Source organism: Elgaria multicarinata, chromosome 1 (genome assembly GCF_023053635.1).
Source record: "Elgaria multicarinata webbii isolate HBS135686 ecotype San Diego chromosome 1, rElgMul1.1.pri, whole genome shotgun sequence".
Lineage (NCBI taxonomy): Eukaryota > Metazoa > Chordata > Lepidosauria > Squamata > Anguidae > Elgaria > Elgaria multicarinata.
Genome location: NC_086171.1, coordinates 139,308,392 through 139,336,146, shown reverse-complemented (window position 1 = coordinate 139,336,146; position 27,755 = coordinate 139,308,392). Strand labels below are relative to the sequence as shown.

Genomic DNA, 27,755 nt, shown 5'->3' with positions numbered 1-27,755 from the left:
GCACTGCTGAACTATATGGGGGATGGGGATCATACAAACCATCTGCTTCATAGTTTGACACATTCAGAGAAGCCATGCTCCTAATCTTTCACTGAAATTATGGGCTCCACTGCCAAAACATTTTGCTCCAAAGCCCCTGAAGATTGCAGAGATTTGGATTTCACAAGTGTAACCAGCAGGAAGTAGAAAGAGCTGCACCCCAAAAGCTGGCAGAACACCAATTCTAGAGATGTCCTACAAAGGATTCTGGGGGACCATGTGGTCTTTGGTCTCAGATCAAATTATTTCTAAATGCCTCCTGACATTATCATCTCTCACTGTTAAGGACATTGAAAGAACTGCTTCCAGGAAAGCAGCCATGAGTCACAGGAATTTCAGGCCATGGACAGGAGTGAAAACCTCACCCACAAGTTACATTATTCCTCTAGTCATAAAAAAAGACAATGGAGTCAAAAGAAAAATGCAATCACCATGGTAAGGCAGGACATAATGTAATGGACTGCTATCTCCAAAACATCACTTGCTGGCAGTATGGGGAAAAGGCACAGTGTGTAGTCTGCCATGCAGAATAGAATGAAAAAAATAAGAGGGACAGAAAGACAACATAAAGTGCATGCAGTAGAAGCAGATGGAGAGTAGTGAGGACTTAGCTAAATGTAAGTATTGCTTGGCTATTCCTTGTAAAAGAGATGGAGATAAGAACCTGTGTGAGTAACATCCATAACTGATGGAGAAATGTGCAAGTTGGAGCTAGACACAGGCTTGTCTGAATTTCTTCTTCCTCACAAAGAGTTTACCAAGATCTGCAGCATGCAGTTGAACACACAGCAGAAAGAAAAAGAAAACTCTTCTGGGGGTGTGCACAATGGCAACACTGCATAATTGCTAGAGTCATCTTAAACCTGTACATTATACCATCAAAGGGAGCAGCACCGTTTGGATGACACTGAGTACATTACGAATTTAAACTGGAACTCGATCAGCACTTCAACTCCACCAAAAAAGCAGCTCACAAGAACAGATTACACACTCTTGCCCAAGGCCAATCCAGTTTGTTGAATAAGGCATTTGACATCTGAGGAATATTAAAGCCAGGATCATTTTGACTGATGGAGCAAAACCTATATTCTTGAAAGGTCAACAGGTTACCCTTCCTACGAAAGACAGTGGTTAAGGAACTGGATCAGACTAGAAGGAACGGGCACACTTACTAAAATTGAGGGAAACACCTATTGTTCCTATTATGAAAAAAAATGATTAGTACAAATTTGTGAGAACTTCAAGGTGACAATTAAGGAGACAGAATAAAATCCTTTGTCTTGAATTGAGATTTTATCATCAGCCAGAGGAAAATATATTCAGTATAATCAAGTGTTGTCTGGAACGGCATTTGCTCCTGGAAATTGGCTGAGGTCCATGGACCAAGTACTACATTTATCCAGTTGTAGATATAACCCAGGGCTCATCTACACCAAGCAGAATATTCCACTATGAAAGTGGTATGAAAGCAGTATATAAAAGGCAGGAGCCACACTGCTGCTTTATAGCAGTATTGAAGTGCACTGCAGGGTCTATACTACTGCTTTATAGTGGTAATGAAGTGCACTGACAACTGTTGGGGCCCATGACACATCTTCACCAAGCAGGATATCACTATGAAAGTGGTGTGAAAGCAGTATATAGTATGCGTCAATGGGCCCCAACAGTTGTCAGTGCATTTCAATACCGCTATAAAGCAGTAGTGTGGCTCCTGCCTTTTATATACCATTTTCATAATGGAATATCCTGCTTGGTATAGATGAGCTCCCAGATATCATTGTTACAGGATCCAGTGATAAGGATCATCCAAAGAACCTGGCACAAGTTCTCAGGAGACTGAAGAATATGGACTACAAGTAAATCATGATACATGTGCTCTTCAAAAAGCCAGTTATACATTGTGGCCATCTTATAGATTTCAAAGGGTTATAAAAGTCCCCTGGAAAAAAACTAGTCTTGAGGACATCTCACCCAGAGAACATAACATAGGTTAACTTAACTGTTATTGTTCTTTTTTTTTACTAAATTTAGCAAGTTTGCTTCAGAAAAGAATACACTGGAAAGGGATTATTGTGAACATGCATATAAGAGACAAAGAAGCAGGTCTCTTCAGAACGTGTATTAACACATTACAGCCCAGACTTTGAACTCACCCTGGCATGTGATGCTTCAGCTCATGTAATTGGAGCAGTGATTTCCCATGCAATGCCAGCTACAAAAGAGTAGCCCATAGGTTTTGCTTCCAGATCCTCGAGCCCTGCAGAAAGTAACTATACTCAAATAGACCAAGAGATTTTGAGTCTGGTCCGAGAAGTTCAGAAATATGGGCATTATCTTTCTGGTAGGAAATTTATTTGTTACAGACCACAAACTGTTGCTGCCCATTTTTCATTCCATGAAGGGCATTCCAGAGATTGCTGCAGCCCATATTTAAATATGGGCTTTGTTTTGGGGTGTTTTTCAACAATTATGTTTAAAGAAACAGCCAAACACTAAATTGGACTGAGATGCAAAACACAAGGGTGTGCTCACTGCTGTGCAAATGTTTAACACAACACAGATTAGTAATCTACCAATTATGGCCAAAATGAGACAGGCAAAGAACCATTGTTTGCAGAAGTGTATGAAGTTACCTTAAAAGAGTAGAAAAACAAGCCAGTGGAAGTCTGAAACCATTTTTCACTGCAGAAATGAACTCACAATTACCAAGGCTGTAATTGCATGAGGATGTTATGTGATAATCCCTGAAAGGCTGCAGTCAAGATGATGGCATTGGGTTAGGCAGATGGAAAGAATTGCTTTTTGTCTGTCAGCAAATACAACGTATGTCTGAATGGGCATCACTTCATTTGTGGAACTGGGTACAGCTCCCTGGGAACATAATCACCTGGCAGAAATGTCTTAGAAATAATGGGTGGATGTTCCAAATGGTCTTTCTGATCCAACAGGGTTGCCTGTGCAAGTGGTAACAGGCAATGCTGTTCAATTTGTATTAATAGAATTCCAAACCTTTATAAAATAAAATGGCATCAAGCATGTGACATCCATACCATATCCATACCAACGATTAGCAGAATACTTTCGCCGAACTATGAAACATCCTCTGAGAGCTACAGAACTAGGGCTCCTTGTATATTAAAACTTGAAAATTGTAGGCATATAGGAATGTTGTGCACCTGTCAACCAGACATCTAGCTTGTTTCTGGGATACGCTTCCACATCTGGTCTGGTAAGACCTGACCTCTTTAAAGATATTCTCAACAGAAGACTGATCAAGTAAAGCAATGTGAGAGCACTCTTCATTGAACGGAACTACAGATAGGTCAACATATCCCTGTTCAAGCATATAGAGGAAATAAAAAATGGGATTCCAGGTACTATTCAAACTGTGAGAGAAGCATATTCTTCACTTGCATCTGATGTAACCTGGCACTGGTGTAAGAATTATCTTCTTACAGGACTTAGCTGTACTTGCATTGAATTTGGTAGATTGACCAGATTACAGAAACAGTATGCTCATCAGTACCTCCAACAAGAGCCAGAACTGCCATCTAATTATCTCCAACACCATCTGCTGAATCTACTCCAGAACCTGTAAGACATTATCCTGTTTGTGTGAGGAAACCACCTGATAGGCTTAGCCTGTCATTGAACTAAATAGATCAGTTGCTAAGTGAGATCTCCCAAAGCAGTTCCTTAGTTGGAATGTTAAATGTCCTTTCAGGGGTTAACTGGGAGGGGGAAGAGGACTGCTGTGTATGTTCCATCTCAAGCCTCTAGAGGGCTTCTGTTGCCTCTAGTGCAGGCACAGAAACATGTCTGCCTTATAAAGAAAAAATTACTAGTGCTGCGTCCACGAGTATCAATATGATGTATCCCCTCCCAACATATGCAATATGATACCCCAGGATATAAACGATTGCCCAATAAGAGCAGGTTTAGAAATAAGCCCAAATGTGAGTCACACAATCAAATGTAGCTAAAGGACAGCAGAATTAACAAGGAAACATAAGACCACTAATTTGAGCTTAATGTACAAGTATTCCTCAAAATTAAATTCCTAGAAACTGTTTAGGCCAGGATTGACTTTTAAAACAGAGGAACAAAAAGAAGTGCCTCTAAGCAACGTGCTCCTCCCTTAGCTAACGTCACCCTATTCCCAGACACTGATGAATTCAACAAGTGGGTTGCACTGCTGTTATCCTAAGTCCTGCTTTCCATTTTCCTTGATCAAGCCGCTTACACTTGTATTTCAGTTACTTCTGAAAGAAAACTTTAACTTTTAATTTCCTAACATCCTCCGCAACTTTTTAGTTCATTAACCCAACAAACCACTGTATTGCATATTTAATACTTCTCTTGAAGGCAGCAAGGGCGAAAAGATGCTTTTAAAAAAATGTTCCCATTCACTCCTTTCCCCTTACTTTTCATCTTCAAAGAATGCTTTGCCAATAGCTGATCAGAGACGATGGGAAGTGTTGCTGCTGACGAAAACAAATCAACTTTTTGCTGCTTTTATTTTACAATTCCCCCGCCCCCATTATCTTACAAGAACTTACAAAACTGACTCAGTGAGACCAAGTGCTTACACGTGCAACTAGGAAGTTAAAAGCATGAACTGACAAAAGGCGTATACTGGCAAATGCAAAACATCTGAAATCACAAGAGAGTTAGCAGAACAATGTTTAATGTGAGTGACGAAGACCAACATCTCCCTATTAGAATATTTACCACCCTTCCCTTCCCTCACCCCATTGATCCCACCAGCATTGGCCTTAGTGAATTTTTTTAAACTTCAACTGAATTGTGTTAAGGCAGGGGTAAGCAACCTTGGGCCCATGGGCACACCTCTCTTGGCACCTGCTGAGGTGGTCCTATTCCCATCTTTTCTTTTCTTTTTTAAACAACACGTTTTCTTACCAGGGGCTGGGATTGCATCAAAGAAAAGTCAGGGCCTCCAGCTGCTGTCATCCTCATTTCCCGTGAATGCCTCTGGGTCACACGAGGGCTCCAAAACATTCTTAGGAAATGAAAAATGACAGGCAGCTGCAGGCTGAGATTTCCTCTGCAGTGGACCCAGCCACAAAAGGACTAATGTCACTTCTGCCTTGTAAGCCAACGGGGCAGACAGGGCTAAAGAGACAGGTGGGGTAGGGAAAGTAGGGATGAGAACTAGTAAAGAGCAGTAAGCCAGCTGGAGGGTTTGTATATCTGAATGGATGAGGTGTGTGTGTGTGTGAGAGAGGAAGAAAGCATTGGGGAGATATTGGTGGGATCCTGAAAAATGGTTTTTCATGTGCTTGCAGAGAGAAGGGAGGTACATGTGTGCATGCATGCATGTATATATGAAGGGTACATGGTATGTGTGTGAGAGAAAGGAGGGACGATGTATGGCTCGGACAGGTGGCGAAACATCTGTTGCAGTGATGATCCAGAGTGACAAAGAGTGAGATGGTGGAAATGAGTTGACTGGTGGGGTAGGGAAAATGAGGTGAAGAGTTTGCCTTCTGTGAAATGGGTTTCCATCGGCCCCAAAAACCGTGAGGATAAATCCGTTTAAAGTGTTGGGGCTGAGACCTCATCTCTGCCTTGTATTCCGCCTTCTGGGAAGGTCACTTGTCAATTGTGGCAAGCAGCCATTTTGTGGGGGAGCCTAGAATTTCTCAGATTATCAGATGTGCCCAGAAGCCCCCCAAAAGTGACCTTCCCCTATGGTAAGGGGAGAATGCAGAGAAACGGGTAGGGTGGGGGGTATCAACAACTCTTCTGGGACCACCTCAAATAAACTGTGGACTAGGATGTTTTGACTACATCTGTAGTAAAAACCAACAAAAACTTACCACCATATTATAGTTTGTGCGTTTTCCAAGGCACCACAGCTGAAGGCAAATATATAACTGACATCTATAGTCCTACAAAATACAGGGACTATCTTATCACAATTTTTAATCAATAATTTCATTTAGCACCCCAACTAGTATTATTCATCTGAAGATGAACACACCTCTATACTCTTGAGCACTCAAGACAGCCAGAAGCATCAGTCCTGCTTTTATTAAGTCAACAGGTATGGTATGCAAGTGAATCTCATAGGGCAAGACGTAACCAACCATAAGATGCAGTACCCGTCCAACAGAAAGACGATGCATTTTCACAATAGACATAGTTTTGATCCTTAGGGTTTTACTTTAGAAGGGCTTGTGCTCTTTTCTTTTACTCATCGGGTAACTTTTCTGCCAGCCATTTGACACAAGATGAACTTTCATGCTCGAACATTAAAATAAGTCAAATATTGACCCACTTAAGGAGAGGCCTCACCCTTAAACACAGCGGTGCAACAGCAGGGTAAGCAAGCAAGAGAAAATGAAACAAAGTCAAATTCATTTACTATCTAATACTAGAACTATGCAAGTAGGTATTTTGCCAAAGCAACGCCCACTGCTGATAACGGATCCACAAGGGGACCATCCCCTGGAAAAGTATTTAGGGGCTTAGAAGCCAGAAACTAAATAAGATGCCTGACATTAGAGGCATTCATAATGCCAACTTTTCATGACATTTTTTATAAAAGAGCATGAAAATAAACCTTTATTTTGTTAACACACGCCACGCACCAATATTAGAGAAAGTTTTTTCACAGCTTGACACAAATTAAGTACACAGCTATTAAAAGAACAGCAAATGGGCCATCTTTAAAAGGTCTTTCTAAACCTGTTCTATATTACAAGTATGCTGTCAGATGAAGGAATTATGTGTCAAGTATCAAATTGACATGGCATGGGATGTGTGGCTTTCAGGAATAACATGGACAAAAGGAGTAAGATTTGGAGTGGAAAGAGCCATTATTATTCTGGAAAAGGGAAGTATAAGGAATGGGGAATATAAAGAACAACGAAGAACTATTCAGTAAGCATGTCTTTGGGGACCAGAATACTTACACAGTGGTTATATGATGAAATGTTCTTTAAGGATTTAGACAACACCCAATATCTTCCAAAATATGTTGTGAGATGGAGGGGGCAGGGAACAAAAACAAAACCCTACTGAAAACTTATGTACCTGTTGACCCAAGGAAATTGACTACCTCCAAAGATCGGAGATCTCAAAACTAAGCACCAAGAAACTCTGAAAAAATGCTTAGCATCTTAAAAACCACCCTTGGGGCAAAATCTATTTGATACGCTTAAAAATCTGCTTTCTTCCCGACTACAATGCTGAAAAGTTGAAAGTACCAGGAGTCCAATCCAATACAGTAACCTTTGCTTATGTAAACAAATGTTCATAGAAATCATTCAGATTATGCAGGTCAGCTGAATACTGCAAGCAAGGAGTTTACTATTCAATTGTCCAATACTTTTGCCCATTCTGTACAGCTTTTAAAAAAATAGGGCATCACCATTAGTTTTCTACCTCATTAAGAAACCCACAAATGTTACAAGCTGCTCAAAATGTAAAAACCTTAAATAAATGGATATTCCTGTTCTAGCCTAACAAATGTTGCAGACAAAAAACCTAAGTAGTCCTTTTTATTATTTGCTCAAGTCCTTTTGTGTTTTGAAAGTGGTAACATTCCTGTTCACAGGGATTCATTTATACTCTATTAAGAAAATTCTACAGTGGAAAGGAGAATTTCTTACAATCACCCTCTGAAAATAAAACATTCACTTGTCAGCTAGCAGAGACCAGAAGCTGAAGTAACAGAGCAAAATCCACATTTCAATTAGGTGGTGAGGTTTTGGTTTATGTCCCACGGAGACCACAGTTGTCCCGTTTTGATGCTCTTTTGTTCTCCAACTTATACGAGTCAAATAATCCTCCTCCCAAGAAGTAAATAGTGCCCTTTGGTTTCTTCTTTAGAACCATGGTCGCAGCTAATTGAAAAATGTTTGAATGCACCCAATGCAGGTAGCATTTTTATGTAGATATACTGCACTGCCAGACAAATATTAAATGTAGTTTAAACCAACTGTATTAAGAAATAGATGCCACTCCCTCCCCAACCTCCCATGTCTTGAAAAAAAAAGTTGCTCCTGTCTACAGGGTAATTTCGGTAGCAACAATATCAACAAGTTTAAACAAAGTTTACCGAACAGACAACTAGTTTTGTTGAAGAAAAAGGAAGGGAATAAGATAAAAAGGGTAAATATGGGAGGTGTAACACAGATTTTTTTTTTAAAAAATGGCTTAGACCAATTATCCAAAACAGAGCTGCTGGATTCTTAAGCAGGTATTGAGAGTATAAACCAATGTGCTTTGACTATTTTTCAAGTATCTGATATAAAGATTTTGAATACACAAACTACCAAAGATAGAAGAAAATGGACTTTCCCAAGTTTGAATTTAAGTATTAAAAACTCAAAATACTCCAGAAGTTAGTATTCCACACAGTACTAACAATTTTCCAAATTATTTTTTGTACATATCCCAGCTGACCATGGACTGAAAACAATCTGCTAAGCAGTATTAGAATAAAGATAGTGTGCAAGAGTTAAAATTGTTTGTAGTTCAGGGAAAACACATCTAAAACCCTAACTTAAAAAAATAAAAACAAATGAAGTGAAAGCTTTAACTGGTACACACTGTTCACACCTATATTTCAAGTTTGGAAACGCATATTTTCAAGCAGCAATACAAAAAAGTATCCATGAAGAATGCATAATTTCCGGAAAAAAATTATGAAAACATCCCTGCTACCATTACATTTCTAAATACAAAACTGACTACCATATTGTTGCTTCTGTGTAGCAAGAGAAGTTCATTTTCAAAACAGGTAAAATTCAGTCTTCAGGTGTGAATGGTATGAATGAGAGTCCCCTTTTTAATTTCTTAAGTTGTTTTTAGGATCCTTAAGCATGCAAGCCTTGTAGAGGAGGGCCCAACAAGGGCAGAGGGTTGGCTTAGGGCATCCAGTTTAGGACAGAGCTGGGAAAGCTTCTGGATCATCAACGTCAGGAGCAGAAGCACTTGACTGAAAGAAAAATAGGACGTATGTCATTTGGAGAGTCAATGTGTGTAGCAGTTTTCATTTGTGGCATTACATGAAATAGCGAAACATTTGTATCCAATGAATGAATGCATACGAGGTGGTATAGCTAAAGTTATGAAACCACAATGAATGTTGACCAAAGGCTAGTTCTGCCTCTGCTCTGTACTGTAGAAGTTATTAGTGACAATCTTGTTAAAAGGTCCCTATACATCAGCAGTTGTGCACAGAATTATTAGTTCCTTATGGAAGATATCCACCAGAAGGGCATTGTTTAGTTAGTAAAAATTGGCATATTTTGACACTACTATGTTTATAGTATTGTGGTGCCTTTTTGTGGGTTGTGCCCCACCTGAGGAATGTCCTTTGCCAGGCACTGCCTGGTGCCCATTGTTATAGACATTACGATGCATTAAGCTTTTAAGCTTAGGAATCAGACAAGTTAAGGGGCATATGAAATTATGCATTGTGCTGAGAAAGTGGATAGGGAGTTATTTTACGAAATCATAAGTCCTGTGAACAGAAGACATTATATAGCCTGGTCTAGAGGGAGAGGTGTTGCATGCAAGCCCAAAAAACTCATCCCAATACTACCATATCGACTTTCACTACTAAAAAATGTCAGGCCAAGCCTAAGGGCATCAATATATTAACTCCTATATATTTTATATGAGATAGATCTAGAAATTTCCACAACTCTAGTCTAACTTAAAAGGATATGGAAAAACACATACTATCAAATCACCAACCTGGCTGGGTGTGTGGATCACATCAAACTCCTTAACCAACTAGAACGAAACACAGTGAAACAAAAATATTAGTGTGGATCACACTTTGTAATGAGCAAAATCACAAATAGAAATCTAGTTCTAAGAACTGCTTTCAGCAAGACTTTTAGTAGTGAGAACTTTTCAAAGAAATACATCCAGCAACTGATTTAATACTGAAAGGAGACTACTTTGTCCCCCTTTAAAGCACACTCAAAACAAAGATAAACATTCCTGTTTGTGATATAGGAGACTTGGGATATCAATTTCTATTTTGAAGCTGCACTACCCAAAATACAGCTATAACAAAAGAAATCACTGTTACGAACTGGGAACTTCATGTTGAAATCGGCATGGTTCAGTTATACCTAATTGTGTGACAACTAATGTAACATATGGTAGAATCTTGGTATTCCACCTTTTATGTCAAGAAAACAATGGCTTGAATCTAATACTTCTGCTCATCCATAAAGCCTTTTCTGCCTCATTCTGGGTGTAGCACTGAGTGCTTCCGAAGGTTTAGAGGCCCCTATGGAACAGCATTTTAGGGGCATGAAGCAGCTGAGAAAAGGAATCAGTAAAAATCACCAAGTCCTCACAGAAGGGTCTTCTGCTCACACACAGGGGTTAGATTCAAGCTTCTTTCAACTTTCAAACTCATGGTAGCAAACAAATGTACCTGACATCCCAGGATTAAAATCACTATTACTTAATAAACAGCTATCATAAATTACCTCCTTGCTCTTCTAGTTTCTAAAAACCCTTTCGTATTTTATTACTAGTCAGTAAATCTATGAAGAACTGTTTCATTTAAATAGATCCAATGATTACCTTGTCAGTTCTGCTTCCACGGCTAGCCCTTCCCCCACGCCCACGCCCTCCTCTTCCACCTCTACCACCACGTCCAGGACGACCAAGATCACCAAAATTTATCTCCAGCTGGGATGTGATATCATTTGCGGGCTTGCGGAAATGATGATCCATTCCAGAGTCTTCAGCATGAGGCTAAAATGAAAGCAAGCAATTTAGGATCAAGTACCGCCGAAATCAATTCAGGAATACAACAAGAGAAGAGCATTGCACCACTTAACCAACATTACTTGCTTGAAAGCCTATAAGCATGTTTATCAAAATTAATTTTAGTTATCACTATTGTAACAAGTCCTCTAAAATGTGATTACCTCAATTTGGAGCACAAAATTCTTTGAATTTTGATAGTGACAGCTGACTAAACTATCAGACACTCCTTTAAATATCTGCATATACTACAACTTAAGCATATTAACTTCAAAATGGATATTTCTGGATATTCATAAAGCAAGTTCAAAATTATCTATTCAAAATTAGAGCTTTACAAAAAGACATTTGAAACCCAATCTTAATACTTAATTATCTGTACAGAAATGCTTAAGACTGGACATTTACTACTGTATCAATACAATACAAGTGGGACCTGTAACAAATTTAAATTTATTAAGTTTATATCCCACTTTTCTACTTAAAATAGCACTCAAGGCAACTAACAATAATAAAATAAAGATAAAATACAAAATAATTAAAACATAAAACAAATCAATTAAACACAAATCAATAAAACAGTAACTGTGGAGTGCTCGTCTTCAGGATTTCAGCCATTCCATTTCACACACCCCTCCCTCATTTTCTGGTTTTCCTCTCCAACAGTCATTCAACATTTGGTGGCCACTAAGGTCATTTAGTCCTCATAGAGTCTTTAAAGACACAATCCTACTAGGATAGTCCTAAGTGTCCGATCTCGGAAGTTAACGACTACCCAATACAGGGTAGTCAGAAGATGGAGGGGATCCTCTCCTTCCGTCCTGCAATTTTCACTACATGCTTGATTTTCCGTGATGCACAGGAAATTGCATAAAGGGAGCTTCTGCAGTCTCCTCCCCTCCCTGCCCCTGGGCCCGTCCCCTTTTCACCCTCTCTGCACTTTGTTCCCGAGCGCAGAGAAGGAGCCAACATGAGAGAACTGTGCCAGTAACGAGGCAGTAGGGGGCAGGGCAAGTGGTTTCTGGGTACCAAGGTCAGAGCCTTGACTCCAACCTCAGTTCCCAAACCCCCAAAAAATCCTATGGCCATCACAACAGTGTCTAACGATTGCTCCCAAAATGTGTACTTCTGCAAACCCTGGAGTTCCCTAAAGTCTGCTGATACTTCCCTCTTGTGCTGTTTTGGGTGGTGCTATTTTGACTACATAAACAACTGCAAACAATTCCATCTTAGAAATAGATGGAATTATCACAGTAATCACATGCCCTGACAAATATTTTAAGAGTTACATAGGAGGAGGATTATTATCAGAGTCACAAACATGTTACTGGAAAGAAATACAAACCTTCTTTCAGAAAAAAAGGTGTAGTAATAAAGGTTTACTATTTAGATTATATAACTATTGTACCTGGGTAGCCATTATGGTAGAAGTGTGTGTTGGGATGCAGTGTGAAGATCCTTCACTTTTTTATTTAAAGAGTGCTACACATGGTTTATTACTAAGAATAAGAGAGATGTATGGCAAAATGTGACAAAGTAGGCACAGATGAATTAACAGGGACAAGACTGACTTGACTGGGCAGCAGGCATATTAACTAGAAAGATTTCATTAATGAATTCACAATCAGGAGTTATATTCATGATTTAAATTGCCCATTTCCAATGGGTTTCTTAAAAACCTCTCAAACAGAGCTTTTCAAAGTTTGTTCCTCATTCACTAAATATAAAAGGTCAATACCTCATTGGGTTCCAGCGGACTCCCCTGCATCTCTGTCATCCCCTTTGTCTGATACAAGTTGAATGTTGACACGCAAGGGATAAAACCAAAGGGAAGAAAATGAGTCTTTACATATAGGAATAACATGTTCTATGGTTAGGTATGTGAACTTTTAGGATACATGTCACTAAAGAAATGGACAGAGCAAGGATGAAGTCAAAAGCAGCAAGCAGAAGAGGATGTTTTGCAATGAGACACTTAAGGTCTTCAAACTAATGATTTTTTTTGGCAAATTCAACGCTCGTAAGATGAGCTTCATGAAAAAATGCAGAAAGATGGATGACATTACAATGCAATCGTAGACTTGACTCACATGGCAAACCCACGATTTGTCCCGTACAAGCAGGCGTGAGCAAGCACACTGGCTCCCACATGCTCTTCATTTCTCCTTTTAATTAACCTATGATCCAGCCAATTATAGATTGTTGATTAGAAGTGGAAGTAAGAACCATGAGGGAGGCAGTGCACACACACACTCCTACTCATGCACTGCGTGCAAACTGGCTCTTAGGGTTAAGGGAGACGTAAAACACCAAAAAAAATATCCAGGTGCAATCCTAAACACATTACACAGGATTATTTTATGTAATCAACTGTACTATTAGAAGAAATAGAGGACCAAGGGAAACAAAAATATTTACAATGGCAGCATGACATATTATCAACAATTACCTGCATAAATACAATTAACCATAAAATAGCTCAACAGCAAAAACAGTTAGCTCTGCAGCCCCATATTCAATGTTCAATATATCTCACATGCCCATATTTCCAACATTTATCTGTCTAAACAAACACTGCCATCTGGGAGAAAAAAAGGGGGTTTAAAAAGGCAAACATTTGTTTAAACCCAATGCTTTTCCCCCATACATCACCTCGTTAGCACTAACTTTATTCACCTTGATGTTTTTGATGGGATGCTACTACTTCACATAAATTAACCCTTTTTTTCTCCTTGAGATTCCTTACATTTCATGTGGTAAAACAATGCATGTTTGAATTACCCATATGAAGTAGTACTACCATCCAGGAAAAAAACTGTACCACACAATTTCAGATTTGAATTGGCTCTAGGATTCAGTTTTTCAATTCATCATGGGTGCAATCCAGACGCCACTGGGAAATCTCCCATTGAATTTAATGGAGTTGGGATATATCCTGTATCTATACCTTGAAACACCCCACCCACTCACCCTCACACAGATGCTAGTCTTATTGCTAAGCTTTCCTCTTCAACTGCAAATGCTAAAAAATTGTGTTTCAAAATGAAAGTTGACAAGCTTGGGATAAACACAGTTTTGGCACTCACATGGTAAAAACCGACCTAGAGAATAAATATGGTTAGAATACCCTAAAGTGTAAAAAAAAAAAAACCCACCTTCAACAAAGTATGAACAAAACACAATTAAAAAATCTCAAGGTATATCCTACCTCCTCACTCTTTGACTTATGAAGAACAAAACCTTTTTTCCATTGTCCATCAGCACCTTCATTTGGTTTGCGGATGTTGAACTCAACTTTTGCACGATCCTTATTCTGAATAGCTTTCCATTCATCTAGAGTCATTTCCTTAGGACCTTCTTCCTTGACTTCTTCTACTTCATTCTCTCTACAATAAGTTTACAGTGATGGCTACTCATTTCGTATTTTTTTCAGTGAGTAATACATCCAGAATGACGTCTGAACACAGGAACACTACAGCAAGTAGGAAGGCCATCTAATTTATTCTTAACAAAATTTAATCACATGAATTTCTAATTCAGACAAAATAATGTTCTGCTGTAATTTATTTGAACACATAAGCTTTACTATCACACTTATCTTCCAATTTCAACTCATCAATGTCCTGGTTAAGCACATAAAGCTAACCCATGGCTTATTTAAACCATACTTTGTTACCCTATAGCCAGGGTTTTTACAGCAGATGATCAAACAAACCATTGTTATTTTCAGCCTTTGTTTTCTCCCTCCCTGTATCACAACTGCCTTTGCAGCATTGTAGTACTGGTTGGGTTCTTTGACTGCTCTTGCCCACTGCCTCTGTAGTCCAGTGAAACAACCCATGAACAATCTAATTCTGGCTTCACGGACTAACAATCAACAGTTTAAACAACCCACAGTGACCGAGTTTTGACAACAAGCCACGGCGCTTGTGGGCGCTATATTAAATATGCAACCCACTTGTGTTGTGTGAATGCAGTGAAGAGTGCATTATGCGAGAATTAAACAACCCTAGAACAGGCCATGGATTATGGGATGGCATGCTGTGCGAACAGCCTCAATCCAACAAACCATAGGTTCTCTTCATGGGTTGTTTGTGGCTGAAAAGCCATAGTTAACCCATAGTTCCGGGTTCGCATATAACAACAACTCATAATTCAACAAACTATGGTTAAATAAACTATGGTTTGTTGTTATGAGCGAACCAGGTTAAGGGGTAACATCTGGCTTTAATCTATGTGTAGAATATATTGCTGACAACCGATTTCTAGCAGAGAACAAAAAACATGGGAAATTGTGCATGATCATTCTTCATTCCCAAGTTCTTTCCTCATCAGCAGCAAGTCTGACTGTTATTTTAATAATGTATTAGTTTTAGATGTATTTAATCAGTTTTATGTATTTTATAGTATTTTTTTATTCATATTATTATTCTCTCATGGAGCCTTTTCTAGATGGACATGATGGGCTTTGCCAAGTCATGCTGTCTTTTACAGATTCAGGAATTTCCTGACAATGGAGCATGTTTAATCAATCAATCAATCAATCAATGTACCTTTATTGGCATAAAACAACCACAAACCATACAAAAACATCTTTAAAACATGTTTTAATTATGACTGCTTTCTGGATGTTGGTGTGGATATATGTATTCTGAAGGTTTTCTGTATAGTTTTTTAATGTGATGCTGGTGACTGATGGGACTAATGGAATAATTCTGACCTTTTCCTATTATTATTAAGTATGGAAGAGCTTGTTTTTTCCCAACAGATGCATTATCTTACTCCTAAAAGTTCTATTGTTTTAAGTCCATCTGTCTCCATGCAATTGCTGATAAGACAGATTGTCATGTGGGGGCAGCCACCACATGGAGAAATATAAATTAACCTCCACTGGCCAACTGTTGTATGTGCACCACACTTAAGGTCCTCCAAATAGAAAGATGATGCAGTATAGTTCCAAATACTGATTTGTCAGAGGCATTTTAATTTAAATTTCATACTGATTTCATCACCATGTTCATTTCTACCTTGGGCGAAAAAGTGGGCGATTTTATTCAAATTGCACAAAGAACAGTGATGAGCAACTTGCTGTATCAATAATATGATGGAGACCTGTCACAAGGTGGCCACAGATATGATTAAATACATCAATGCCATGATTTAAATGCATCATATTGCATCTAACATATATAATGATATGGTTCACCTGGCACCTATGTGGTACTCTTCCTGCACCAGGTGAAGAAATTTTTTTTCCCCCGAGTATTTTAGCATTTTACCATACTATTTTAGCTCTGCTGTTTTAAATCTTTATTATCAATCTGTATTTTAAATCTCTCCACTGCTGCTCTGTTTTACTCTGGTTGTACTTTTATATTGTGGTTTTAAGATTCTATATTTGATTTTTTATGCTGTACCTTATAGTTTTAATTTTTGTGAACCATCCAGAGAGCCTCAGCTATTGGGCAGTATATAAATGAAATAAATAAATAAATGGCAAGAAGTTCAAGATTAGACTTCTGTTAAATTAGATCCTACCCACCAAAAATTGAAGTATTGCCAACAAGTTCCCAAAGTGCAAGCATGGGCCAAGTTCATATACCTGACACTCCAAATATGGCATAGAGTGGTGTGCACCAACATATTTTGGCACAGCAGCTTCTTAGGTGAGGCAATATATATTCTTTTTATACTGCCTGAGAGGACATTTCCATTCTAAAAGGTCATGACAAAGTCAGGCAAATTGTTTCTCACCCATTTAATAGTTTTGCACAGCATTGCTACGCCACATCAGGATGAAGAAGCAATTACAATTACTCTACCTCCTCCCCAGGATCAAATTTGGATTTCACAAGTTTCACCAGTTACAATTCAAAACCAGAGCTTCTCATCTAAACAATTTCACATGTTTGAGGAATTTTAGATTAACTTCAATTCTAATTAAAATCCCAGTTTTAATCAGCTTGTTACATAACAAAAGATAAATTCGCACTCAGAGATACCTATTTTTAAAAGAAACGCTTTGTACCAAAACAAAAAACAAGCCTTTTCCACATGTACGATCTATCTCATCAAGAGCCTAACTTCTCACAGGTGACCAAAGAACACTCCTGGCAATTTAACACTTACTTATTCTCTGAGTCAGCAGGTGGATGCTCTTCTCCCTCTGGTGTTTCCTCTGTTGCATTTGATTGATCCAAGTCACTGCAATGAAGTGGGGCTTTCTTTAAGATTGGTGGTTCAAATTAGCACATTCAATATATTTGGCTAATTAACAGTCATTGGGCTCAAAATTATTGGAAACATGTGGTGTATCTTCACAGAATTTTCATTCTCTCAAACATAGATCCTTTAGCTTCCTAGAAATATGCATCCGCATCATAAAAAAATGTTATCATAAAATATCTTATGGTATTTCTCTCAATAAAGAATGCCATCAATGAAGTTGAAAAAGCAAAAATGTGGGTGGTTTTATATTCCAATTTAGATTCAACGCTGACATTTTTAACCACCAGAATCATAATGCAGACCATGTTCAGATGACATGCTAAGCCATGGTGGTTAAGCATTTTGAGCTAAACATAATGGCTTAGTGTGTCATGACAACCATGACTTAGCATGTCATGAGAACAATTCCTAACTATCATTGCTACATAACCATGGTTTAAATATGCTCACTAACCATTTGCTGCAAAAGGATTAGCAGCCTAGCCATGGCTTAGCATATTGTCTGAACAGGCCCATTGACAAATGCTTGCTATTTTCCATGTTGTTGTATGCTACACTTTTAGAAAATCCTGCTCCTTCCAGTCACCTCCCCTGATTTCTAACTTTGCATGTTGAATTTTATGCTTAATATGTGAAGTTTTAAACTTTCATCACGTAATTTTGATAATATAGCATTGCTCATAACTTATATTTACTCTGAAAAAAGCATTTCAAAGCAAAATACTAACGTTAGTTCATCTTTGACAGTTCCCCAGTTGTGCGATCCACTTCCACCACGCTTGTCCTCATGCTTTAGACCACTGAAATGTGAATGTGAGAGAGAACTAACAAAACTGAGTTAACATAATAGTGTTGGGACACAGAAATTCAAAGGCAAATATTCAAAGTATTAGTCTGTTGGGAAGCAATGTATCTTTAAATGGCAAAAATATTGTGTCTAAGACTTACGATCTGTCACTTCCACTATGCCTATCAAATTCACGTTTGCCTCGGGAGTCAAAGCCATCTCCTCTGCCCATTCCACGTCCTCTTCCACCACGGCCGCCTCTTCCACCTGGGCCACCACGGCCACGCATCGGACGATCAATAATGGGCCTATGGTAAATAAAAATTAAATTGGGAATTACACTTGCAAATGCATTTTACATGCACTAATGAAAATAGTCCAGATCTTTATAATATTGAAATACTTTAGTCATTGATATATATGGCATCTATCCTATTATACTTTATCATAACAGTGCTAGTGACTATTCTTCTTAGCCTTCCCCCCACCCCCAATATTGTTTTAAAATGATGATGCAACTACTTTAGAACTATTAACATTCTTGGAAAGTATTATCTTTAAAGATCACACATTCATCTCTAGGCCAGACTGGTTTCAGCATTTTTATTAATATATGAAGAAACATGCCATTGTAAGGCAAATATTTTTGCATTATGTTATCTCATGTTAAATCTAATAACAGACCACTTAGCACTATTTTCTCCTCCAATCAAATCTTAAAGCACACAATTCTTACTTATCAACGGAAAATTCTCCTCCTTCCCCCTTTTCTTCAGCAGGTTTGTCAAATCGTCGTTCACGAGGAGGCCGTCTCTCTTGCCTCCTCTCAACAGGCTTGCCGTCTCCCTGTGGCTGCTGTTGATCAGGCCTTCTGCCAATTCGTCTTATCCCTAAAATAGAAGGCAATCCGCATCAGTAAGTTATTTATCCACTTCCACAAAGCAAGTGCTATTCTTCAACATACAGTACAAGCATCATGGTTTATGGATAATAGTTTTTCCAAGACTTGGAGGCAGTATTATCTGTTTTTGTCTATGGTACACATAGTAATTAAAAAAAAAAACAATAATCCAAGACTCGGAAGCAGTATTATAAAACAGCCTTTGCCTATGGTACACGCATCAGCTCAGTTCAAACAACATGTTTCTCAACAGTGGTTTTAGAACTCCATGGTGGAGTTTTTATACCACTGTTGAGAAATGTGTTGTCTGGAGGGAAAACTCCACCCTACGATGGAGGGTTTGTTTGTTTTTGAAAAACACTCCACCCTGAATATCCACGCTGTGCAGAGGAGAGTTCCTGCACAACTGTTGGGTTCAGTGTTGTCTGGAGGACTCCATGGAGGTTCTTGCGGAGTTGAGTGAAATTTCCCCAATAGCTAGAGTTCCCTGGCTAGAACCCACATTCACACAATGGTGAGGTTGGAATATGTTGTGTGGCGAGTACCTCCTAAAAACTCCACCATTGAGTGGAGTTTTCACATGGTGTACAGTAAAGTGTTGTGTGAACTGAGCCATCGTCTGGTCAAATTAGCTTTGCAGGTGTTGACAGTCCTTCAAGCTGTACCCCAGAAAAGCCGCAACTAAACCCACAAAGCATATACTACTGAAACAGAGATTATTAAAATATTTATTGTCCTCTTTTCTGTTTAACAAAATTCACAATCAGCATATGTGTTGATAAGATTATCAAGTAATTTGTTCCATGCTCCCCTAATTACATGCCTCCCTTTTGGAACAGCTTGCAAAGAATTTACTTTTACTTTGTTAGTAGAAGGATGGCTACATATTCATATATGCAGAAAGGCAGCCCTTATCAGGGAAAGAAAAACATTGAAAGTGCACTTCCACCTCTGAGCAACACCCCACCATTCAAGAACATGTTCTTATTTTTAAGAATAAAGGGGGGAGGAGAGAAACTGACTGGACGAGAAGCTGGTCTAGTCAGCGTTTCCACTTCAGAAATGTTTGTAGACTTTTGCAGAGTTTTGGATAACAGCTCTCAGCATTCCTAAACAATGATTACACCGGTTGAGACTGATGGGAGTTGAAGTCCAAAACAACTGGAGGGCACAAGGTTGGGGAAGGCTGGACTAGAAGAGCTGCATTTAGGAAAAGAGGGAACTACCCTTTCCCGCATTAAGTACAAACACTAATCAAGTTAAATGTGCTAGATGAGGGCTTGTACTATGGCTTGATGATAAGGAGTAAGTTGGACCTATGGCCCCAAAGAAATAGTTCTCTGTGTAGAAGCACTGTGGGGTGCAGCACTAGCATTCCTCTCCAATTAACTTTACACAGTAAGAAACATTGCTGCAACTGAGACTAACAGTCCCCAGCACACAACCCACTCTTCCCGGTGTGGGAGCTGTAAATGGTGGCTACCCAGCAGCCTGGCCATGCTGTTTGTACTCAGCTGCCTGGTCTAATGGAAGTCGGGGGAGACTTGTGTCAAAACAGCTTAGAACTCCTGTGGATCAGTACCCAACTTTTCAAATAAATAAGGAAACTTAGGTATATTTCAATGTTAGAAATCAGCTTTTCCTCCTCTTAGCATCAATGGCTGCTTCAAACAATATTTTAATACCAGCATCATATGCAAAACTGATGGGCTATAAGCCCACTTTATAGAAAAGATGCTTTGGACTGGCTTTCAGAGTTGTGCTGAATGCTAAAGCCCATTCTAGATGACTTCACACTTGTGTGTCTTAAAAAATAATGTCAGAAACATCCCTGAAACCGCTGGAAACAAAACTCCAAATTAGATTAAGAAATAGCCTCCTCTAATAAAACAGATCATACATTATGAGTGTGACCCATAATGCACTCCATAATGTGACTGTACAGTTTGGGTAAGAAATAAAAGCTATTACAAGATAGCTAGAAGAGTGCTTATTGTTTATTAAAACTATTGATCAGTGTAGCTGGAATAATATTGGCTCTTTCTGAAACAGAATTGACCGGCAGTCCACAAAAATACTCAATTGATTGCCACTGGTGACCATATCTTTTATATGGCAAGCTTCTGTGTCAGGTCCAAGCCCACTCCTGAGGCTACCTGCTGTGGCCTCTGATGAGAATGGAGTTCCTGTCAACCATCACTGAACTAATTCCACAATCCCTTCTCACATCACTAGGTACCATGGCAGAATCCTCCTTGCCCATTCCCCCTTCTAACTTTCACGCTCTCAACAAGGTTATGCCTGCTCTCTTACCAACCCCTGTCCCACAGGAAGCAAGGACTCCCATATCCCACAGGAAGCAAAGAATCCATCCTAGTCACCCTGGCCAGTACATCCTACCCTTTTGAAGTCAAGATTAGAGTGCCTTCCTATGGTAAAGCTGTTGGATATCTTAGAATGTGCTCTGATTGTACCCATAATGGCTCTCCTCTGTACCGTTCTGTGGCCGCTTGTCCTTGCAATTCCAGGATATGCAACTTTGTTCGCTTCTGCCACTTCAATGAACAGGTATCCTTGTCCTTGTACAGCCTACCCTAAGGTAAGGTGAGACATGGGCAGGAGCCCTGTTCAGAATCATGCTAGGCACTAGAGGTAGTCATGTAAAATTTCCAGAAATTCTGAAGCCATGAAAAAAAAATTTTTTTTTCCAGGGGTGCGTGGAGGGGTTTGGGGAGAAACCGAATTTTTCAGAAAAATTGAAAAAATACATTATTATCACTTTGTACAGATTGAAAGTCACTTTGTTACTTTAGGAACATAAAATGTAATTATGTACAAGTTGGTTTGGCATAAAATTATTACCATACATTTGATATGTTAAAAGTACAGTGTATTCAAACAATTATTGAATTAATTTTTTAAATCTTTACTTTTTTGTTGGTAACAAATTGAGGTTCACTGTAACAATCTCCTGAAGTGTAAGGAACCTCTATGGTTTTGCCAGTTTATGAGGAGCAGGGAAGAAACTATTTATAAAAAAACCCAGAAGAAACCATCAACATTAGTAACAAAGAAAATTATTTATGTATCCGCTAGCCCTCCAGTGTCAAGCAGACATAAAGCACCCATTTCTATAAAAAGAACTGAGAAAAAAAGGGGGGGGGACCAACGTTCAATGAATATGCATGAAATTTAATCAGATTCATTTTCTGAGCTATAGCTATCACTATCAGTTTCAGTCTCTGCTTCAATGGCAGAGCCCCCTAGAGGCAGAAATGCATCTTGCTCTTGCATTTGAGCATTGTACTCTCAGTTTGCAACCTAGGACTTGCTTGTCCTCAGTGCACAGAAATTGTAATAACCTGATAGTTTTGAAAAAGAATTTGGAGAAGTAAATATATGAACACCTTGTCTTAAACATTTTATTCATCATGCTAAAATAAAATGTTCCATAATCCATTTTTTCTTCATCTGGGTGAGGAGCGGGGAGGAACCAAAAAAGGCTTCAGGGAAAAAATGTTTTTTTCCCTGGGCCTTCACATCTCTAACTGGAGGCACTCCAGAAGCAGCGAGATTGTCCATTGCTTCCAATTTCCCCCAATGCATTGTGACAGAGACAACACTCCTCTCTTTCTCCTCAATGTGAGAGGGAGAGCTCTTGCAAATTTTGGCTACCAATGATTATACTGCCCTGGAACTGAAAAGGCAATAAGTAAGAACTGCACTTTAAGCAGCATTTGAATACTCAAGGGTTTTAAAAAAGTAGTACCAATGACATAACATTCTTTCTCAAAGTATTACACAGTTGCACCATATAATTTAAGACATTAGGATAGTTCCAAACTACATTTGTCATGCTTTAGTTCCAACTGAGTCAATCAAGACTAACTTGTCCCATAGGTTTCAACGGGACAACAGCATGACTAATTTAATCTGGATCCAACCCACTGACATTTGCTTCTGTAACAGTTCAAAATGAAAGAGATATGATAGCCTTTGCTGGGCCACTGTTAGTTTTGGTCTAGATTACACACTTACTAGCAATATAAAAACACTCTAGTGCATTTTATAAAGCCAGACAAAACAGCTTACTTGCACAGTATCAGACTACTTAAGGTGGCTGAAAGGAGCTCTTGTGCCACTGGAACAGCACAGGTTTTGACATCCGTTTACTGCTGAAAAACACCTTAAACATGTAAAAAGGTCTGCACTACCTGCTGGTTACCCAATGCTCTCCCCCAGTATAACATACTGCATCGTGCACAACTGCTCTAGGCCCACTATTCAGCAAGATGCTTTAACTCAACTGGTCAATGCTGTGTTATAGACATTGCAGATGATCAGGGCTATGTATAAAACATTATTTCTGTACAGGAATTTTTACTTTACAGCTACTACAACATTACTCCTGATCCAATGACAATAACATGATCACTATACAAATATAACTGAAGCATTTTCTCTAGTAGTCCCGCAAGTCTAGTGAAATTGACAAGACCAAATTGACTAGACCAGGATTTGCTTACAATCTGTAAGGAACCAGTAGTATCCAGTACCCCACACACACTCACACCATATTGTCAGCAAGACAAACTCCAAGCAATACACGTTCTATCAGAATTGCTTAAAACCCCTATTTAATCTATTTACAACTGTAGTGTGGCACTGTTCAGCAAAGGGACATTTACCACTTATTTTCTAAAAAAAAAGTTTTTCCCTCAAAGGACAATGTAAAGGGGGATCATAATTTGCATTTACCACTGGCTGCTACCATCCCCCCTAGTCACTACAGAATTCAGGGAAGGAAGGAGGCCATGCTGGGTTTTGGAGGAGGCAGTCACTTGCTCAAAATGCACCCCTTTCTCTCTCCAGTGATGAAGAAGGGATTCTCATGTTGCACTGCCAAGCAGAAATATATTAGTGAGCATGCCAAAAGGAGAAATATATTAGTGAGCAACTTACACCACACCTTGATTTTTACTTTTCTGAAGATATGTATGTTTGGATAAACGATGCGAAGTTTTTTTTTCCTGAATTCACAGAATTATTACACATTCTGTAATAATAAAGGCAGTTCTAGAACATCACAACTGGACTATAACACCATCAAAGGTAATGGAGTTATCACCATTAATGGATTGCCTCAAAAAAGGTTCATGTCATACATGAAGACAAAGTATATGCAATGAACCTTAAAAAAAAGAATATCTACAACTGCTGTAACACAGAATCAGCTTCAAATATTTCATCATAAAAACCTAAATTACATAAAGTGTTGTTGGTGCATGCCATAGTTGGGCCTGGCCAATAAATTTGTTGCAGAATTTCCTGAGAATTCCATGAAGACTGCCCTGAGTTTCATGAAAGGATGGGTATACAAATATTATTCCATGAATAGATAATGACACAGAAAAATGTGGACCTGAAACACAGCTATCTTACATTTGAAATAATTTTATTTCTTAGATACCTTGTAAAAGGCATTCTTCACCCAATTTCATAAACTTAAGCTAAGTAGTACTCTACCTCATGTGAAAATGTAAGTACAAGCAGACTTGAGTATCTAAATAATGATATTCACATGTAATCATAAAAGTACACTGTACAGGAATATGCATCTGGTAATTTTTACAGGCTAATGAGGACATTAAGTTCTCAAATGCTACCAGTATATTTTACATGCACTTCAGAAGAAATTGTACTAGTATAATACCTGGATCCAAGTGTAAATATTCCAAGTCTTTGCTTAGTTCTTAACCACAAAATCATGTCTCCTTCCTGATGCACATCTTACCATTTGATTATTTAAATTAGGGGGGGGGAACCTTCTCCAAAACATAAAAAGTATAAAATGCAGCAAAAGTATCCCCCCCCAAATTTGTTTTAACATCATATTAGTAAATCATTTGACACTGTTAATGAAACAGCTGCTTTAGAAAATGTGGTAAACAAATTGGTAAATCTACATAGCACAATAAAGCTTACAAATGTTTTCATTATTAAGAGTTCTATTTGCATATTAACTTTTCAAGTCAACTTTCAGTTCATTTTCTATAACCAATCACCTCCTTCTCAGCCACTTGTTTCACTAAGGATGCAAAATCCTATGCAAGTTTAGACAAAAAAAAAAAAGTCCTACAACTCCCAGCATGCCTGAGCCAGCCATGCTGGCTGGGGAATGCTGGGGTGTTGTCGAATATTTTTCTGTCTAAACATGCATGTGAGTGCACCCTAAATCAATCTTCAGAACAGGCCAATCACTCCACCAACTTTTTCCCTAATTAACCATTACTATAGTTAATGGAGTCACTACAAGAGCACAAAAGTAGGGGGAGGGAGGAGACCTTTCACCATTGGGTCAACAAGCAGACAGAAAAGCTGTATGTATGACTTAAAGGCCAGTTATTGAGCATAGCTTACATGCTTAATCTTCAGTATAAAAGCAAATACATTGTTTAAGTACTTGTATTTGACAGCTATGACAATTGTGCTATATCAATTAGTACCTGGTGTGAAGTTTTTATTTGCTGTTGCCTTACAGGTGCATGTTTCCATAATCAGAAACCCTGATTAAGTCCTAATGCATTTTTTTTTAGAAAGAATGTCACTTTCCTTTTTTTAACCAATTATTTCTGAGAATGAAGGCAAGACTTAAGCACAGTAAGTAGCTATTGATTTGTATTAAGTAATCTGAAGAATATACCCGAGAAAATGTTACTGCACAAAAATTTAAAAGTACAATTTTATTGACCCATAAACAAATGTTAATTATTCATACATAAGAACATATATATCTCACTTCTTGACTATAACTACATTTAACAATTTTAAAGCTATGTCAGAATTTTTCCCCTAATAAAAGCACATGGGTAACACTGCCATTGTTATAAGAATACACAATACTTCATTTTATGCTTCTGTACAACTTTGAAGAGGAAGAAAGCCAATGTCACAATGTATTTTTTTTTAATATTCTGAAAGCCCAACTCACAGTAAATATGTAGGGTGTTTTATTAGTTTAAAATGATAGGAAAAATTAATACACTTTGAAAAACTCTAGGTTTGACTCCCCATCTCAAATGCCATGTTCTGCATACTACTCAACTTGCAAAGGAAGAGGAGAATTCAAACAGTGGTGCACAGTTCCCAATATTTCGCCTCAGAATAAGCATAAATCATTTGAAACCCTAATCAGAAAAGTAATGCAAATATTTTACTAAATAGAGAACAACCTATTCTCATTTGCTTGGGAGCACGTTCCACTGAAGTGAAGCTTACTTCCTAGTAAGCATCCACAGCATTGTGTTGCATGTCTGCAATTAAAACTTTAAAAGTTATTAAAATATTCCTTTCCTATGTTACCGTACAAGGCCTCAACTAAACCTCTTAAAGAGCTCCATTTTGTCTCTTCGCTCAGCCCTAGTAGGCGGCAGTAGATAGTTGAAGCCCAACCACCAGACAAGCAACATGCGGGTAACGCACGTGGCCCAGGTATAAATTGGCTAAACTTCATTAGCCCCGCCACGCGTCCATCGTACTTCTTCTGGTTCAAGACAGGCAGCTTTACAGAAACGAGCCATCAAAACCACTCTCGATGTATAAACCCGCGTTTTAAACCTCCAGCTAGAAACACATCCACCCCCTCAAGAAACATCTCACTACTAAGCCCCCCTCCTTTAAACGAAGATCTCTCGAGGGCCAAGGCATCACGGCGCAAGGGGCCTCTTTTTTTTGGCGCACGCCCCTCGGAACAAGCCTTGCCTCCCCACGAACGGCTTGCGAATTTGAAGGGCCCCCTAGCCTGGCCTAGCGGGCTCCCCACCCCCCGCATTTCCCTCCCATGCGGCGCGCGTTCACACGCGGTGGCTCGACTCAGGCCAAGCAGAGCCAGCTCTACACCCACCCACACCCTTTTAGGAAACGTAGGGGGGAGGTTCACGTCTCTTTAGGGGTCTGCCTTTGCTGGGTCCACCAGGAAAAATGTGTAGGAGTGTGTGTGTGTGTGTGTGTAAGGGGGGGTTCCTGCTCCGGCACCACGTGCTGTTCAGAAGGCGGTGGGGAGCTGCGAGGGAGGACCGCCGCGAGCTCGACTTACTGACCGGGGGGGGAGGCCCCGCAGGCTTTCTCCGCCCGCCCAATGCAGGCGCTGACCTTGCAAGGGGCCCTGCTCTTCTACCTCACCCCCCCACCCCCATGCACACACGAAATCCCGCCACTCACCTTCCTTCCTGAGGGGCGCGGAGCCAGGCTGACCGCCCCCATCCTCCCTTCGGTCACCGGCGCCGCCAGGCCCAGAGGAGGACGCGAAGGGTGGCAAAGGGTTCTTGCGCTCCTTCTGCGACTCCCTGCGCAGTTGCTTAGCCGCGCTGCCACTCCCGCCACCGGAGCCCGCCTGGCCTGAACCGCCGCCGCCGCCTGAGGAGGAGTTGGCTTGGGCCACCTGCCCGCCGCCACCTCCACGGCTACCTTGGTGGCTCCCTCCTCCGCCGCCGCCACCGCCGCCACCTCCTCCGCCGGCGCTCTCTTTCTTGCGGCTCTCGGCCGCCTGGATCACCTCGAAGGGATCGGATTCGTCGTCCAAGAGCTGGTCAAAGCGGTTGGTGACGACGCAACCGAAGCCTTCCTGCAGGTGTCCGGGCATGATGGGCCCCTCTCGGTGGGATCCTCCTCCGATGCTGCCCAGGCCCCTGGCCCACCCCCTGCGCGCTTGCTTGCTGCCCACACAAGATGGCCGGCCCCCAAAGAAACTCGCTTCTCTTCCGGCGAGAGTGACATCCGGGAAACAGCAACAGACGCCACTAGTGCCCGCAGAGGATCTCGGGAGCTGGAGGCCAAAATCCCGACTGCCCGAGCAACCGTCTCTCCTCGTAGGGAGGGACCACAAATCCCAGCAGGCACCGCAGCATCAAGGAGGCGAGAAAAGGGGAGATGAAGGCGACCTCCCCCTGAAGCCCTGTCCCAGAACAGCCTCTTGTCACTGAGAAACGGTTGGAAAGAGGAGGCAGACGCTTCCTTTCCTCCCCCTAAGTTTTA

At 39.9% G+C, this 27,755-nt stretch overlaps 1 protein-coding gene across 4 annotated transcripts; it reads right to left on the bottom strand.

The window, feature by feature from the left end:
• Window positions 1-7,550: 7,550 nt before the first annotated feature.
• Window positions 7,551-27,481, bottom strand: SERBP1 (SERPINE1 mRNA binding protein 1). 4 transcript variants are annotated; one of them, XM_063137654.1, is made up of 10 exons: window positions 26,943-27,481; window positions 18,558-18,711; window positions 17,983-18,129; window positions 17,763-17,858; window positions 16,936-17,010; window positions 14,015-14,192; window positions 12,545-12,592; window positions 10,621-10,794; window positions 9,757-9,810; window positions 7,551-9,007 (listed from the first exon to the last, which is right to left on the bottom strand). In XM_063137654.1, the coding sequence occupies exons 1-10, from the start codon at window positions 27,361-27,363 to the stop codon at window positions 8,951-8,953; spliced, it is 1,404 nt and encodes a 467-aa protein (XP_062993724.1). In that variant the 5' UTR covers window positions 27,364-27,481; the 3' UTR covers window positions 7,551-8,950. The 4 variants fall into 4 exon arrangements, with proteins under 4 accessions (XP_062993724.1, XP_062993739.1, XP_062993732.1 ...); XM_063137669.1 differs by having other exon boundaries at window positions 17,763-17,834; XM_063137662.1 differs by having other exon boundaries at window positions 9,772-9,810; window positions 26,943-27,480.
• Between the last annotated feature and the right edge of the window lie 274 nt (window positions 27,482-27,755).